General features: G+C 42.3%; 1 protein-coding gene across 2 annotated transcripts in view; it reads right to left on the bottom strand.

Moving 5' to 3' along the window:
* LOC123995195 (tyrosine-protein phosphatase non-receptor type 14-like) overlaps positions 1-18,738 on the bottom strand; it is a 110,124-nt gene that overhangs the window by 82,070 nt on the left and 9,316 nt on the right. For both annotated transcript variants that reach the window (XM_046298617.1, XM_046298618.1), the window contains exon 2: positions 4,014-4,396. In XM_046298617.1, coding sequence (XP_046154573.1) covers positions 4,014-4,187 — 174 coding nt within the window. In that variant the 5' untranslated portion in view covers positions 4,188-4,396. The remainder of the gene's footprint in view (positions 1-4,013; positions 4,397-18,738) is intronic.

The raw sequence follows: 18,738 nt of genomic DNA, 5'->3' as shown, positions 1-18,738 counted from the left end.
TTTTGTACCAGTTTCCTCCACCATCTTCACAGGGTCCTTTGCTGTTGTTCTGGGATTGAATTGCACTTTTCGCACCAAAGTACATTAATCTCTAGGAGGCAGAACGCGTCTCCTTCCTGAGCGGTATGACAGCTGTGTGGTCCCATGGTGTTTATACTTGCGTACTATTGTTTGTACAGATGAACGTGGTACCTTCAGGCATTTGGAAATTGCTCCCAAGGATGAACCAGACTTGTGGAGGTCTACAATTTTTTTTCTGAGGTCTTGGCTGATTTCTTTTGATTTTTCCATGATGTCAAGCAAAGAGACACTGAGTTTGAAGGTAGGCCTTGAAATACATCCACAGGTACACCTCCAATTGACTCAAATGATGCCAATTAGCCTATCAGAAGCTTCTAAAGCCATGACATCATTTTCTGGACTTTACCAAGCTGTTTAAAGGCACAGTCAACTTAGTGTATGTAAACTTATGACCCACTGAAATTGTGATACAGTGAATTAAAAGTGAAATAATTGTTGGAAAATTACTTGTGTCATGCACAAAGTAGATGTCCGAACCGACTTGCCAAAACTATAGTTTGTTAACAAGAAATTTGCGGAGTGGTCGAAAAACGAGTTTTAATGACTCCAACCTAAGTGTATGTAAACTTCTCTCCTTTCAGCAATGAAGAGAGGGGGTTAGATAGAGGTAGGGGGTAAATGGAGGGGAAAGGGGGTTAGACAGAGGCCAAAGCGGGGGTGTGACTGTACCCTGTATTTATGACATATCTGATGCCTGGGAAATATCACAACATTGTGTGAGTACGCACTACATTGCCTCTCTCACATACATGCATGCACAACGCAGGCATTCACACTTACACACACACACAAGTACACACAGGTTCACACAGGCATACACATACATAATATAATATAATAACTGTGTTTACAACAGTGAACAAACAAACATACACATACTTAACACTGCAGACCAAGCCCAAGTCTGTCTTAAATGGGTTTGAAGCTTTAACAAGCATTGTTAACTCTGAACTGGGCTGTAATGAGGAAAACCTCCATATAGGCCAGAACAGTCAAACAGGACTGTAATGAGGAAAACCTCCATATAGGCCAGAACAGTCAAACAGGACTGTAATGAGGAAAACCTCCATATAGGCCAGAACAGTCAAACAGGACTGTAATGAGGAAAACCTCCATATAGGCCAGAACAGTCAAACAGGACTGTAATGAGGAAAACCTCCATATAGGCCAGAACAGTCAAACAGGACTGTAATGAGGAAAACCTCCATATAGGCCAGAACAGTCAAACAGGACTGTAATGAGGAAAACCTCCATATAGGCCAGAACAGTCAAACAGGACTGTAATGAGGAAAACCTCCATATAGGCCAGAACAGTCAAACAGGACTGTAATGAGGAAAACCTCCATATAGGCCAGAACAGTCAAACAGGACTGTAATGAGGAAAACCTCCATATAGGCCAGAACAGTCAAACAGGACTGTAATGAGGAAAACCTCCATATAGGCCAGAACAGTCAAACAGGATGAGGAGGGGGAGAGGGTGAGGGAGATGGAGGAGGGGGGGGGGAGGAGTGAGGGAGATAGAGGGAGATGAGGGAGGAGGAGGGGGAGAGGGTGAGGGAGATGGAGGGGGGGATGGAGATGGAGGGGGGGAGAGGGATGAGGGAGAGAGATGGAGGGGAGGGAGGGGGAGAGAGGAGGGAGATGGAGGAGAGATGGAGATGAGGGGGGGAGAGGGTGAGGGAGAGATGGAGGAGGGGGGGAGAGGGTGAGGGAGATGGAGGGGGGAGATGGAGGAGGGGGGGGGGAGAGGGTGAGGGAGATGGAGGAGGGGGGGAGAGGGTGAGGGAGGAGGGGGAGAGGGTGAGGGAGATGGAGGAGGGGGAGAGGGTGAGGGAGATGGAGGAGGGGGAGAGGGTGGAGGGAGATGGAGGAGGGGGGGAGAGGGTGAGGGAGATGGAGGAGGGGGAGAGGGTGAGGGAGATGGAGGAGGGGGAGGGAGATGGAGGAGGGGGAGAGGGTGAGGGAGATGGAGGAGGGGGAGAGAGTGAGAGAGAAAAAAGTAGAGAGTGTGAAAAGGAGCAAAGGAGGAGAGAGGAGAGAAAAGTTGTCGAGGTCAAAGAAAAGGAATAAAAAAAGAGGAGTGAGAAAAGGAGGGAGGAAGGAGAGAACAAGAAAGGAAGGGAATGACAATAAAAACACGAGTTCAATCTCTAAACCAGCAGATATTTATCATCGAATGACGAGGAGGAGGTGAGAGTTAGAGAGAGGGGGATGGAAGGGGGGAGGTGGGGGTAGTGGGTCTGGGGACGGGTATCTCTTTCTCCTGCAGTGGAGGACAAAGGGATGCTATGCTTCGTTAGAGAAAGACAAGAGCCCCTATGGAGAGACGGATCGGAGGGCAGAGAAAAATACACAGGGCCTGCAGAGAGACGCGTGGCAGAGTTACACACACAGGCCTCTGTCTCTGTCAAACACACACAACACCTACAGTGCCTTAAGAAATTATTCCCACCCCTTGACTTTGTCCACATTTTGTTGTGTTACAGCCTGAATTTAAAATGGATTCAATAGAGATTTTGTGTCACTAGCCTACACACAATACCCCATAATGTCAAAGGGTAATTATGTTTGATACATTTTTACAAATTAATAAAATATGAAAAGCGGAAATGTCTTGAGTCCATAAGTATTCAACACCTTTAATATGGCAAGCCTAAATTAGTTCAGGAGTAAGAATATGCTTAATAAGTTGCATGGACTCACTCTGTGTGCAATAATAGTGGTTAACATTATTTTTGAATGACTACCTCATCTCTGTACCCCACACAATTATATGTCGAGCAGTGAATTTCAAACACAGATTCAACCTCAAAGACCAGATAGGTTTTCCAATGCCTTGCAAAGAAGGACACCTATTGGTAGATGGGTTTTTAAAAAAGCAGACATTGAATATCCCTTTGAGCCTGGTGAAGTTATTAATTACACTTTGGATGGTGTATCAATACACCCTGCACTACACAGATACAGGAGTCCTTCCTTACTCAGTTGCCAGAGAGGAAGGAAATCGCTCAGGGATTTCACCATGGTGACTTTAAAACAGTTACAGAGTTTAATGTGATAGGAGAAAACTGAGGATGGATCAACAACATTGTAGTTACTCCACAATACTAACCTAAATGATAGAGTGGAAAGAAAGAAGCCTGTACAGAATAAAAATATTCCAAAACATGCATCATGTTTGCAATTATGCACTGAAGTAAAACTGAATATAATGTGGCCAAGGAATAGGGAGTTTGTAAGGTTATACAAATAAACAGAATAGAGCTTTAAAGCACAGGCAACTTGGTTGTCTGCTTTCCAACAGACACTGGGAGACGAATGTACCTTTCAGCAGGACAATAACCTAAAACACTAGCTGAAATCTACACTGGAGTTGCTTACCAAGATGACATTGAATGTCCCTGAGTGGCTGTATGGCAACGATCAACAATCAACTTAACACACCTTGAATATTTTTTAAAAGAATAATGGACAAATGTTGTACAATCCAGGTGTTCAAAGCTCTTAGAGACATACCCAGAAAGACTCACAGCTGTAATCGCTACCAAAGGTGATTCTAACATGTATTGACTCAGGGGTGTGAATACTTATGTAAATGAGACATTTCTGCATTTCATATCCAATAATGGGGTATTATGTCATTACGGGGTATTATGTGTAGATGGGTGAGAAAAAAATATAAAAATATATATATTTAATTCATTTTGAATTCATGCTGTAACACAACAAAATGTTGAACAAGTCAAGGTGTGCGAACACTTTCTGATCTTCAGCGTTGCTGATTGTGGACAGTATTGTGTGTGTGTGTTTGTTTACGCACATCTTTCTGTTTATGTGGAATCAACATAATGTACTGTAAGCTGTGGGAGAGGTGTGCTAGCGATAGAGAGATGAATGTAGTTGCAGAGCTAGTGTGTGTTTTCCCCCTCACCTCTCGTAGTTCCAGTCTCTGGGCCACGGCCTCCAGACATTCCTGCCCCGTACTCTCCACAGACAGAGTACACTCGATCACATTGTTGTCCAGCAGACGAATCCGCGTCACAAAATAGTTCTTGCTTAGCACGTTGTAGCGCCGTGTCCGACGCAGCATCAGCCTGAACGGCATGGCTCAGAGGTCACAGTACGGTGAGAGGTGAAAGGTCACGAGAGAATGAGGGGGTGGGGCTTTAGGACGTTGATGCTGCTCTTCCCACCCTCGCGTAGCAGCCACACCCCAGGGTGAAGCAGTGCTCTCTGGGAAGGCGCTGGCCCATTCCCTGAGACGTCCGGAAGAGGAGAAAGAGGAGAGGTGGACTGGAGGAAGATCACTGGGAGCTGCAGGGAGAGATGGGAAAGAAGAAAGATTTAATATCAGAAAAAATATAGCAGCTAAAATAACAATGCAGGACAGTGCAGTACATGTGAGTGATTGAGCAGTTATAGATTCCCCTAGATGTCTTTTGATGTAACTCAAAAGCCCTGAACCAAAAGAACCCAAAATCTTTTAAGTGAGGGTAAGCTGCCTAAATAATTTAACACAAGTGAATGAATTTAAAGGACAGAACAGTAGATTGTCAAATAAAATCACTGAAATGGCACAACCAACTAGTAGAAGTACTGGTGCTTCAAGCCACGCAGCTGGCTTCTTTAAACCTCCATTTGAGAGTTGTTTGTGTCTGGGGGAAGATGTGAAGACATGGATGGATCAAGTTCAAACAGTAGAAAGAGGAATTCATGCGAGGCAGCAGCTGGCTTTGGAGGAACTAATGGAGCTTCTCTTCTCATATCTCCTGAGTGGGAGTCCTTTCCTTTTTATCTGGCTCAGCCAAAGAGGACAGCACACCAGACATTATACAGTGTAGCATTACATTATAGACACACGCAATCTCTACTCCAAATATAACTCTCATACACTAACAAACCATTCCTACAGCTTAGAAGTACATGTAGACTCCCTAACGTGTGAATATTTTAGACAGAGTAGACGCACACACGTGCACACACACTTACACACTCAGTGTGTGGTTAAGTAGGGTTCAGAGAGTACTAGAATGGGAACCGTTTGAACACTATGCCTGGATTAATGATCAGGTCTGGGCTTTCATGTTCTGTAGAGGAGCCTACCATCAGGAGAGAAAAAGGGCTTTGAAGTTGTTCAACACACAGACAGACAGACAGACAGACAGACAGACAGACAGACAGACAGACAGACAGACAGACAGACAGACAGACAGACAGACAGACAGACAGACAGACAGACAGACAGACAGACAGACAGACAGACAGACAGACAGACAGACAGACAGACAGACAGACAGACAGACAGACAGACACACCAAGGTCTCCGTTATGAAAATGTGGTGCTGGACATTTGACCAGCAGAATTTTCATTTGTGAAATTTACCGGGCCCACAGGCCTTTGCATAGGGTGTGTAACCTGATTAGGACGTTCCCTCGCGGTGCTCAGAATGACAGAAATCCCTTCAGATGATGGTAATTATTCTTCACAGAACATGCACGTCGAGTACGCAATAATTGGTGTCCTTCTTACAGCGCACTTTGAAGATGTTAGAACAACTTTCCACATTTACTTTACCTCAGCCAACAAGACGAGTAACAAACAGCAAAATGACTAGCCCATGCATAAGCGGCACATGAGTTGAAAGTTTTGGGAAGATAATATTCACCATCCACCTTTATAAAGCATCATCGCATTTGCTGACTTATGTAAAATCTCATATCCTGATAAAGGTCATTTTCTGTAAATTCAATGAATAAATAGTTTAAATAAAATTACCACATGTAAAGGCCTATTTCTTATTCAATTTTGAAATATTCTCAACAAATAAAAAGGTACTTACTCATATTTGATTATTTCTCCTTTTATTTAGAACCTTTGCACAAATGTTCAATTAAGCATGTAACAAAATATAAAATATGAATGTATAAAATCTAAAAAGGTAAATAGAAAACACTTCAACTATAGGTGAAAAACAAAATCAATATAGGCCGAAAATATATATATATATTTTTGGGGGCTTGCCTGTTTTGCATGTTATTTTGGCATTAATACGTGTCACATATCAATTTGCATTTGGCACCAACTCACGAAACCCCAGTTTCTCGACCGTATAAATTGGGGCCATGTCTTTGCAGATGTAAGTTGTAACGGCAGCTGTTATCTCCTTCCATCTTCGTGATTCTTTGCCATATGGTGTGTCGCGGGCAAAAGCCTCTTGCAACGTCTGAGGTTTGTTTTGAGAAGTAGACTGTACTTTTTTGGGTCTCATCCGTACTCTCTCTGTACTGTTTCACATGATTTTTGCGTAGGTGGTAAGAGGTTAGTGGTGTTTCAGCCTGTTGTCAGGACCGGCCTGCGGCATATTTTTGCAGAGGACGGTTTTCTGGTCTGTGTCAGATGGACCAGACGGATCATACCCTAACCACGTCCATGTGACTGAAGTAGCCCCCCTGTGTCAAGTTCACTCTCCTCCATGTTTGTTTGTGTTGCAAATTTCCTTCCACACGGCAAAGCGTCGTCCAATTGGCGAAAAGAATTGCTGTAAAAAGTGATTTGCGACACAACGAAATAAACGATAGAGCATATTATGAAATGGTAGACAAACATCTATCAGCATAAGATATAAACTCATGTCAACTGCGTTTATTTTCAGAAAACTTAACCTATGTAAATATTTGTATGAACATAACAAGATTCAACCACTGATACATAAACTGAACAAGTTCCACAGACATGTGACTAACAGAAATGGAATAATATGTCCCTGAACAAAGGGGGTCGAAATCAAAAGTAACAGTCAGTATCTGGTGCGGCCACCAGCTACATTAAGTACTGCAGTGCATCTTCTCCTCATGGACTGCACCAGATTTGCCAGTTCTTGCTGTGAGATATTACCCCACTCATCCACCAAGGTACCGACAATTTCCCGAACATTTCTGGGGGGAATGGCCCTAGCCCTCACCCTCCGATCCAACAGGTCCCAGATGTGCTCAAAGGGATTGAGTTTCGGCCTCTTCGCTGGCCATGGCAGAACACTGACATTTCTGTCCTGCAGGAAATCACGCACAGAATGAGCAGTATGGCTGGTGGCATGGTCATGCTGGAGGATCATGTCAGGATGAGTCTGCGGGAAGGTTACCACATGAGGGTGGAGGATGTCTACTCTGTAATGCACAGCATTGAGATTTCCTGCAATGACAACAAGCTCAGTCCGATGATGCTGTGACACACCGCCCCAAACCATGACGGACCCTCCACTTCCAAATTGATCCCGCTCCAGAGTACAGGCCTCGGTGTAACGCTCATTCCCTTCGGTGATAAACACAAATCCGATCATCACCCCCGGTGAGACAAAACCGCGTCTTGTCAGAGAAGATCACTATTTGCCAGTCTGGTCCAGCGATGGTGATTTTGTGCCCATAGGCGACGTTGTTGCCAGTGATGTCTGGTGAGGACCTGCCTTACAACAGGCCTACAAGTCCTCGGTCCAGCCCCTCTCAGCCTATTGCGGACAGTCTGAGCACTGATGGAGGGATTGTGCGTTCCTGGTGTAAATCGGGCAGTTATTGTTGCCATTCTATACCTGTCCCGCAGGTGTGATATTCGGATGTACCGATCCTGTGCAGGTGTTGTTATACATGGTCTGCCACTGCGAGGACGATCAGCTGTCCATCCTGTCCCCCTGTAGCGCTGTCTTAAGCATCTCATGGACATTGCAATTTATTGCTCTGGCCACATGTGCAGGCCTCATGCCTCCTTATAAACACATTTCATGCAATTCTACTACACTTTATATGACTGCAGACACTAGAATAATCTTTTTTAATACGACAAATTACAGGGTAGCCTACTTTTCTGACACTGACAATAAAAATGACGTATGTATAATACGCCTACGAGAAGGGGAGACACAAATAGAATATGATGCCCATCTTAACTGGAGGAGGAAATGAATGTCCAAAAACAAACTTTTCAGTGGCACTGACCCAACAATGGACGTGCCGCCTATGAGCCTATGTCAATCTACTCTCTAACATAGTAGAAAAGTTGACATATTCTATTGGTCAGCTTGTCGAGAAAGAAATAGCACAAACAGACTCTAGGACATTTGTGGGACGATAGATCCCAAATTCATACAACCAGTAGGCCTAGGCTACATAAAAAAGTATGTTGCAACAGATCAGCACATTTAGCTTAAAATATTGCTAAACTATTCATTCTAAACCTTATTAGCGCACCAACGTGCACAAGGCAGTAGGGTACGCGGAAATGTGCATTTGGCTACCAGACAATGAAAGAAAGCTGATAGAGAAATAGGCTAATGGTTTCAATGGCATATGGAAGTCTTTATAAAATAATTGCCTCCACAGATATGGTCAGATTTTGCTTGGGCTACTTTGAAGCAAGGTAAAAACATGCCTCGTAAAATCTAGTAAAGCGTTCAGGTTTCAAACAATTAAGTCGCTATATGTTTTTAAAATACATACTGCCTCCAGCACATTGCACAGTGGTGTGTGATGTGTTGCTGAAGCCTGCCTTCCATTGCCTATGCATTTGAATGGCGAATGGGAAGCACGCTTCAATTACCAGTTGAGAAATAAAAATATGATGTATTTTTAATCGTGGTCCAAAAACAATTTTTAACACCCGATTGCATTTAGAATTGTTGTACAATGATTGGGCTTATAAAGCCCAAACACTTTGCTACTTGGGGTGGCAGGTAGCCTAGTGGTTAGAGCGTTGGGCCAGTAACCGAAAGGTTGGTGGATTGAATCCCTGAGCGGACAAGATAAAAATCTGTCGTTCTGCCCCTGAACAAGGCAGTTAATCCACTGTTCTTAGGCCGTCATTGTAAATAAGAATTTGTTCTTAAGTGATTTGCCTGGTTAAAGGCTCTGTATCTGTATGCTGTGCGTGTGATAAATAACATACATAACCAATATACACAGGCACCAATTTAATTCCACTAAATTTGGCAAATTGAACAATAGACTGATACGCATGACCGGTCAAATGTATTTACATCAACTGGTATTTACAACCACGAATAGCCTAAAAAGTATTATTTTGCAATGGGATTTTTTTCCTTCCTCCGGACAATTTTTTTGAATCCGTCAAAAGCCGGCTAATACCGGCTAACAGAAACCCTAAAAACACACACACAAACCACAGCTAGCACATTTGGTTTCTTGGAAGTTGTGGGAACATATGTTTTTGGGAACGAAGCCATGTTTTGTTGTGGGAACGAAGCCATACATTTCCTGACCGGTAGAAGCGAACATTTTGTTGGTCTGGGAACAGAAATGATTGGTTATTTGGAGGTTTTTGAACGACTTCCTTAAACGTTTCAGTGAATGTTTCAATAAGACTTTTAATAACACTGCTAGCCTATTTTGAGTAAACTCTTTGAACAACAAACACTGATAGGACAATAGGAAATGAATTTCCTTAAGCATTAATCATACAAACATAAGTATTATTTATTGTGAAACAGCATCAGTGAGATTCTAACCTGTCTTCTGTTCTCTGTCCATGGAATTAGTCCAATGTGCCACCAGGATGGAGCTACAATTCCACGTTTTTTTACTCATACAAAAGCTGTTCATTTGAGTCTATTCAAACAGACCCCATTTAAAAGGAAATAAGTACTCATTAAGATCAGGTGTGTAGAATTCATGGGAACGGCCAAAACACTTGAACATGCTTAACTAATTCTACTGTGTTACTTTTTATATTTACATGATTTTGCAATTATTTTCTTAACTCTATTTCTTGAACTGCGCTGTTGGTTAAGGGCTTGTAAGTACGCATTTCACAGTATTCGGCGCATGTGACAAATACAATTTGATTTGAAGATAGAGGATAGAGGTATATGTATATGTTTTTAAATAACATCATTAGGACATTCTCTGAATGTTATTACAGTTTTCTTCGTGTTCTTATGTAAAGTTTTCTTAATATTCTTGGAGCAATTTGAGAACATGACTTGAAATAAAACCATGAGGAAACGGTATGCTGAAGTACTGACATTCCCACAGCAGGGAATTGTTTCTTACTGTAACGTTCTCTGAACTATTTGAGAACATTCCCAATGTCAAACCAGTTGGAGAATGTTTCTTACCAGCATTTGTATTAAATGCAACCATGTTTGAACTTTTAGGAAATTATATGTTAAAGTGTTGATATATGCTGAGAATGTTCCAAAGCCAAGCAACTATCTTGCAGCATTCCCAGAAAGATGTGGGAATGTTGAATGCAAAATAACCCTAGGACAAGCACGCTCTCACCAAGCTCTATTTCATAAACAACACTGAAAGCATACTGGTAATGATTAAGTCAAAAGTTATTACATAGTTACCACCTAGAGGTAATATCATATAGTTTAGAACTTGGAGAGCCGGAATTACATGACTACTAGAATGGCCATGATGTTCATTCTGACCTTTGATATTTCAATTCTGTAAATATTCCATAATAAATAATACATTGTCAAATTAATGCATTTATTATGTTAAAATAGGTCATAAGAAACCTCAGGACACCAAATGTTAATTTAATGAGAAAGAAAATCTATTTATTGATCCAGAAGCGCATAGACTGTACATACTAAAATAAGATGATACTGTATTTTCTGACTATAAGACAACAGTTGCCTGCCCAGCTAATGGCCCATCCAAACTACACCTAAACTATATTTAAACACATATAATCACACATTTATTAATAGATGTGGCCTAAAGACAAGATTAAATTGACAACAGTCTGATGGGTGACAATAATGTCAATTGTCAAATTGAGAATGAAGAGACCAGTGAGTGTGCATTGGCATAGAAGTGAACGGAGCTTACCAAAAAGCACTTTTTCAGATAAACTTTTACAGGTCCATGCAGGCCAGATGTTTTGATAGCTATACCCTATCTAAGGTTTCTAATGAACTATCAACATTGCTCAGATGGGCTCTGTTTCAAAATATAACTTTGTGAGTACTGGCGAGAATCAGCAACAGTCATTTGGGTTTAAATATCCTTTCTATTTTATTGTTATATACCATTATATTATTACTGTAAAATATGTGTGTGTTGACTGTGGTAAGGCAGGGGAATGCAAACATGTGATGCTAAATGAACAAGTTGATTTCATTGGCATGGCGAAGCCATTTAGCCTCGGCTACTAAGCACAGATAAAAAAAAAAACTAAAAACATGCTATTCTGTTCTTTTGAAATAAATTCTTAGTATCATGTTTTTAATTACCTATGCATATATGCATGTTTATCTCAAAGTTCTGCTAGTGTAAAATACACATATTTAGGAAAAGTCCATTACAAAACGTCCTAGTGTTACAAAGCTAGTGTTAATGCTCCATGATGTAGACGGGAACTGAGAAAACAACAACATAAGCATCCCTAACAGTAGTGGGGAGCTGAACTAGCATTAAAATTAGCATCCCTAACAGTAGTGGGGAGCTGAACTAGCATTAAAATTAGCATTACTAACAGTAGTGGGGAGCTAGCATTAAAATTAGCATCCCTAACAGTAGTGGGGAGCAGAACTAGCATTAAAATTAGCATTCCTTACAGTAGTGGGGAGCTGAGCTAGCATTAACATTAGCACCACTAACAGTAGTGGGGAGCTTGCATTAACATTAGCATCACTAACAGTAGTGGGGAGCTGAACTAGCATTAAAATTAGCATCCCTAACAGTAGTGGGGAGCTGAGCTAGCATTAAAATTAGCATCACTAACAGTAGTGGGGAGCTGAGCTAGCATTAACATTAGCACCACTAACAGTAGTGGGGAGCTAGCATTAACATTAGCATCACTAACAGTAGTGGGGAGCTAGCATTAACATTAGCACCACTAACAGTAGTGGGGAGCTAGCATTAACATTAGCATCACTAACAGTAGTGGGGAGCTAGCATTAACATTAGCATCACTAACAGTAGTGGAGAGCTGAGCTAGCATTAACATTAGCATCACTAACAGTAGTGGGGAGCTAGCATTAACATTAGCACCACTAACAGTAGTGGGGGGCTAGCATTAACATTAGCATCACTAACAGTACTGTTAAAGGCAGAGGTTCCAAAGGTAACCACCCTGTTCCGACCCCCTGGAAGTCTTTACCCCAGAGCTAAAAACATGTATCACATTCTGCACATGTGCTTCTTTAGCTGTACTTTACACACACACATTTTTGTGTTCACTGTTTTACTGGAAACGTCCATGCAGCATCTGCATACCAACCATTTGATCTCAATCAGTTTCATGGGGATATATATTTAGATCTTCTTGTGTTATACAGTGTTGATTAGAAGTAGCCCAGTGTTGTTTTGAATAATGTAAAAGCAGATGGTGTTAACAAACTGTAGCATACCTGTGTTTTGTTTCAATCAAAGCACATATTCTGCCTAGAGGCGGACTGTGGAGTTTTGGCATGAGAGGAAATGAGAGAAAAATGTGAACATTCGCACAATCATCCTAAAATTAGGTGTTTTTTGTCTTGCAGTACGTAACGTTATACTATGCTATTATCGGTTCTGTTATGTAGAATACCATCATTATGTGATCTTGCAGACATGTTTTTTATTTTATTAAACTAGCACCATTCTCTATTCATCACTGAAACTTGACAGTAGTCTGTTCTATGGGCAGACGAAGGAGTATAGAAGAGACTGTGCATAAAATGTAGAATCCTGAACATTTTTTTTCCAATTGTGAAGAGGCTTCCAGATAATTGGGAACTGCAACCAGTCAGTGGAATGAACTGGCCTCATGCAGGATTGATAGTCTAAAGGGCCCACAACACCAATCAAAATCCCCCAAACCTCCTGTAGAGAACTACAACCTCTCCTCCAGCCCAAAACAAAACAAACATGCTGAGAAGTAGTGTCAACCAAGATCTCAGAGAGAGATGGAGACGGAGAGACAAAAAGGGACGAGAGAGATGAAAAGACAGAGAGTGAGAGAGAGACAGAGAGGGAGAGTGCGAGACAGAGGGAAGAAGGAGAGAGACAGAGACAGAAGAAAGAGAGGGAAGAGGGGGAGAGAGAGAGACAGAGGGGGAGAGAGAGAGACAGAGAGGGAGGGAGAGTGAGAGACAGAGGGAAGAGAGAGAGACAGAGAGACAGAAGGAAGAGAGGGAAGAGGGGGAGAGAGACAGAGGGAAGAGGGGGAGAGCGATGGAGAGAGAAGGAAGAGAGGGAGAGGCGGAGAGAGGGAGAAAGAGAGAGACAGCGAGGGAAGAGAGAGAGTGAAGAGGGGGAGAGAGAGACAGAGGGAAGAGGGGGAAGAGGGGGAGAAGATGTGGGCTAGGAATTAAAAGGAGTGTAAAAAAGGCTCAAGTGAGCAAGGAAGCGAGAGAAGAAGGAGAGGAGGAAAAGGGGGGAGGAGGAGAGGAGAGACAGTGGGAATGTGTTGCTTCTTGTCTGGTCTCTGGCAGTGTGGTGCTGATACTCAGTTTGGATCCAAGCCCAGATTCCTCTCTACTCCGACTAGAAAAACAGAGCACACCTGACAGAAGTATGCGGAGGGATGGTGTGTGTGTGTGCGTGTGTGTGTAAGAGATAAAGAGAGAGATTGGAGGCTATATGGCCAATAGGTGCAGTATAAACTTCTGAACAATACATTTTAGATTTTTTTATGCTCTTTTGCACACCAGTATTTCTACTTGCACATCCTCATCTGCACATCTATCACTCCAGTGTCAATTGCTAAATTGTAATTACTTCGCCACTATGGCCTATTTATTGCCTTACCTCCTTACTTCCTTTGCACACACTGTATATAGATTTGTTTCTATTGTGTTATTGACTGTACGTTTGTTTATCCCATGTGTAACTCAGTGTTGTTGTTTGTGTCGCACTGCTTTGTTCTCAACTGGCCTACCTGGTTAAATAAAGGTGAAACAAATATATATATATATATTTTAATCCAATAATAGGTTGGTATCACAACAACAAGCCCAACCTGACTGGGCAAAATGGATGGGGTGTTACACATTCCTTATCCTGGAATCCTGAATCTCACTGAGAAAACCAACACTTGCTATTGTAGCTTCTTGTTCATGTGTTTTTCACTATAATTAGTTAACAATGGGTGACTAAATCGGCCTTGTTTTCTGATTGGTGGACTTTGGTCTGTTAAGCACTGTGGTCACCGGACCTGAGCCACAGTCCTTCTGACCCTGACTGTGGCATGAGATTGGGGGAAGTGACATCAACAGCTGACAGTAAACCCCACTTAACCCAAACCACCATAGAAATGTTCTCACGCACACAGACCAGCTAAATCACTAGGGGATGGCAACTGATTAAGCAAACAAGCAAACACACATGTGCGCGGGCACGCACGACACACACACACACACACACACACACACACACACACACACACACACACACACACACACACACACACACACACACACACACACACACACACACACACACACACAGTAAACACACCCTTCAGAGGTTAGCCAAGGGGCCAGACAGCAGTTATTGCAATATAAAACTAGCAATCAACTGCATCATTTTGTCTGTGGTTGAAGATACACAGACAGACAATAGATTGAGACCAAACCTTCCCACTTCAGGCACAGCGTTACATAAACGCAGCCACACCATCCCCCTGCCAGCGGGTTTATCTTCGGCTCACATAAACAGCCTATACATTTATGAATTTGCACATTGTAATTTTGCGGTGCCCAAAATGCAAGGGGTAGCAGAGGAAGACACAGAGAGAGCGAGAGTGAGTTGTTTTTTTGTTTCCAATATAGCAGTGTTTACTATGAAACCCTTCCAGAGTAGTTTTTCCCTCTCTCTCTCTCTCTTTCCCGCTCCCCCTCTCTGTGCTGGCTGGGAGACAGCTGTTCCTCTGTCAGTTTGATGAGAACCGCGAGGTGCCACTGTGGGGTGTCGCTCCAATGTAATAAAAGAGAGTAAAATCCTAATAAAAACAGGATGGGTGGGAGTTATCTCTGTCTCAGCTTGTTGTCTATCTGACCTCATGGGGGGCTTCGTTTAGAAAGATACACAAGAGTCATATTCACATCGTCTTATCATTGATTCCTCTGCTGTTTCGTTTTCTGGAATTGAAGTGACAAACTAACCTCACTACAGTGAAAAGGGACTAAATATGAATCCACATCCCAACCAGGAGCTACCATGATGCAAACAAAAAAGGCCCCAAAAAGATGCTAACAACTCTTTCCACTGGTTTAAATGTCCAGTACCGTCAAAATGTTGTATCATATTGTACAACAGCTGATGAAACTAACACTGTAAAAGTGTGAAAGAAATTGATCAGTGTTATTTCCTAAAAAGTTGCTGGTTGAATTTGCATGGGTGGCATGGTGACATCACCACGAGGTACATTAGTTAATAGACCAACAGCAAAGAGTGTTCCAAACCTCTCTACCAATAACAGCTCATTTTCAGTTAGGGCCTATGGAGATGACCCTAACCAACATGCTCTTACAGAGTCACGCTAGCCTACGCACCAGAGCAGACTAATATTACACAACCAAAACACCGGCCTGCTACACACTCAAACCTGCTTACATAGCACAACCAAAACACAGTATTACTGTCTCACTACACACCCAAACCTGCTTACATAGCACAACCAAAACACAGTATTACTGTCTCACTACACACCCAAACCTGCTTACATAGCACAACCAAAACACAGTATTACTGTCTCACTACACACCTAAATATTCTAGTCATACTGACACGCTGTCTACAGAATACTGCAAATAACAATCCTTTAATATTGGAAAACCAAAGTAGTGTCTTAAATGGTTATGATACAGACCAAACCCTGTACACTGGGTCTCTACAAGCAGCGAGGACAATTCATATTATCGTGTTTCACTGAACTTTGAAAAACAGGCAGACTCTGGGCAGCCCCCACGCATACTGATCTGTGGTGTGTGTGTGTTGGAAAATCAAGTCTGCAGAACAGAGACCATCTTGTCTAGGGCATATTTTTTTTCTCCCCACTACTAGAGGCACACAGAGAAAGGCAGCAACAGCTTTTTGATGTTTGGCTTCCAGCGTAGCGTAACAGTGTAAAACACTGTGTAAAACACTCCCCCGACACCCACACACACATATCAATCTACTGACCATAAATCATACTATCTGTCTGACAGACATCTTACAGCTGTGTAAAAAACAATACAACTTTCTCTCCACCCGCAAGACAAAGACCGCCTGGAACGTCAACAATGAACAACACTGTCCTATACCATGCTCATACTCAACCTAGTGACAGCACAAGTCTTTAATAACTCCCATTACATGACAACACTTCAGTGTCAAATGAACAACACTGTCCTATACCATGCTCATACTCAACCTAGTGACAGCACAAGTCTTTAATAACTCCCATTACATGACAACACTTCAGTGTCAAATGAACAACACTGTCCTATACCATGCTCATACTCAACCTAGTGACAGCACAAGTCTTTAATAACTCCCATTACATGACAACACTTCAGTGTCAAATGAACAACACTGTCCTATACCATGCTCATACTCAACCTAGTGACAGCACAAGTCTTTAATAACTCCCATTACATGACAACACTTCAGTGTCAAATGAACAACACTGTCCTATACCATGCTCATACTCAACCTAGTGACAGCACAAGTCTTTAATAACTCCCATTACATGACAACACTTCAGTGTCAAATGAACAACACTGTCCTATACCATGCTCATACTCAACCTAGTGACAGCACAAGTCTTTAATAACTCCCATTACATGACAACACTTCAGTGTCAAATGAACAACACTGTCCTATACCATGCTCATACTCAACCTAGTGACAGCACAAGTCTTTAATAACTCCCATTACATGACAACACTTCAGTGTCAAATGAACAACACACTCACGCACACATACACTCTGTGAACTTATTACTGAACAATGTGTCCATACACACCAGTCGGCTATAACCTTATACCCCAGAAAAAGTAAGGTAAACAGACCTATGATAATTGGACGGTCAACCATTTCAACTCCTTCAGGAATTATACGCATCTTATCGGACTCTTTTTAGTCTCCTCTCCAGATCTGTAACCTAATGCCACACACAGGGACAGAGGTTATGATTTCTGTAGTCGCCAGCTATCAGGTTACCAGTAGTAAAACACCCCTATCATACACAGTGAAGAAAACTGGTAATCTTGTGTGGCTATTCAAAAACTCTGTTTGATGTATCATGATGGAAAACGCCAGTCACCCCAAAGTAAACAACACATCTTACAAAAAGCTCAATTCAGACACGTATTGTGGGTGTTCTGTCAGAGCAGGGCTCCTTTGACAATTCTTCTCTATTCATGTTCACACAAAAGAGGGAACAAAACAGCACTTTGTCACCTACTGTTAAAACCATTAGACGCAGGGCATTTGGAGTGAGGACGTAAATGTATCATGTGTAATTTAATCAACCTGATCTCTTGCGCTTCTCTTCTTTCCCTCTCTCTGAGTCTCTAAATCTCTCTTTCTCTCTCTCTACCTGAGTCTCTTTCTGTCTCTCTCTCTGAGTCTCTCTCTGAGTCTCTCATTGTCTCTCTCTCTCTCTTTGAGTCTCTGTATCAATTAAATTAAATTCAAGGGCTTTATTGGCATGGGAAACATGTGTTAACATTGCCAAAGCAAGTGAGGTAGATAATATATAAAGTGAATATATAAAGTGAAATAAACAATAAAAATTAACAGTAAACATTACACATCTCTCTGAGTCTTTCTCTCTCTTTCTCTCTGAGTCTTTCTCTCTCTGAGTCTCCCTCTCTCTCTGTCCCACGCTACACACGAGCACTTTAGCAAAACAAACAGGTTTAGTGCTTAAGTGCCCGTGGCTGGTCTGTCACTAGTTTCGTTTTCACGACGTGTTCTCCAACCCAACACACACACAGATGCTACGGTACCTCTGAGGACTACTGTTAACAACACATACAGACAGACAACCACAAGCCATCTCACTCAGATAAAGAACCTTCACTATTTCAGGTTCCAGTTTCTGCTGATTGTTCTTCAAAGGGTTGTTTTGAATCTGTCTGGATGCTCATTGCTGGTTGAAGTGCTCAAAAACCTCCTGAGAGAAATATGACTTCAACAAGTAAGGGGAAAGTTTAAGGACACATCACACACACACATTCCAGCAGACACGTGTGGACTCATACACACACACTATGGTTCCGGCATCTCAGATTCCCCAGACTGCCTGAGGGGCAATGAAGGAAGGAGTTGTGTTGGGATGCCTCACTGGACGATGCAACACACCCCTGGGTGCCCCTTTGTTACCTGACACACTAGCCATGTGTGTTTCTGTCTGCCTCGGAAAACCAACTCAGAAACTCTGTTAATAGTTTAGCCGTATCATGTTGCTCAGTTAGGACAATAGCTTTAACTCTCCTCATCTGTGCAAATGATCACACACACAAACACGCACAAACATACACACCACACACACACGCACGCACGCACGCACGCACGCACGCACACACACACACACACACACACACACACACACACAAGCAGCTGCAAGCAGATTGTAGAGCCAGACAGTCAGGGTCCTTGTTAGAAACGCATCTGCTGTTTCACTCTTCATTTGGTCTCTCTCTCTCTCTCTCTCTCTCTCT

This window comes from Oncorhynchus gorbuscha, linkage group LG14 (genome assembly GCF_021184085.1).
Source record: "Oncorhynchus gorbuscha isolate QuinsamMale2020 ecotype Even-year linkage group LG14, OgorEven_v1.0, whole genome shotgun sequence".
Classification (NCBI taxonomy): domain Eukaryota; kingdom Metazoa; phylum Chordata; class Actinopteri; order Salmoniformes; family Salmonidae; genus Oncorhynchus; species Oncorhynchus gorbuscha.
Note: the sequence above shows the minus strand (reverse complement) of the source record. Positions and strands in the feature narration are given on the sequence as shown.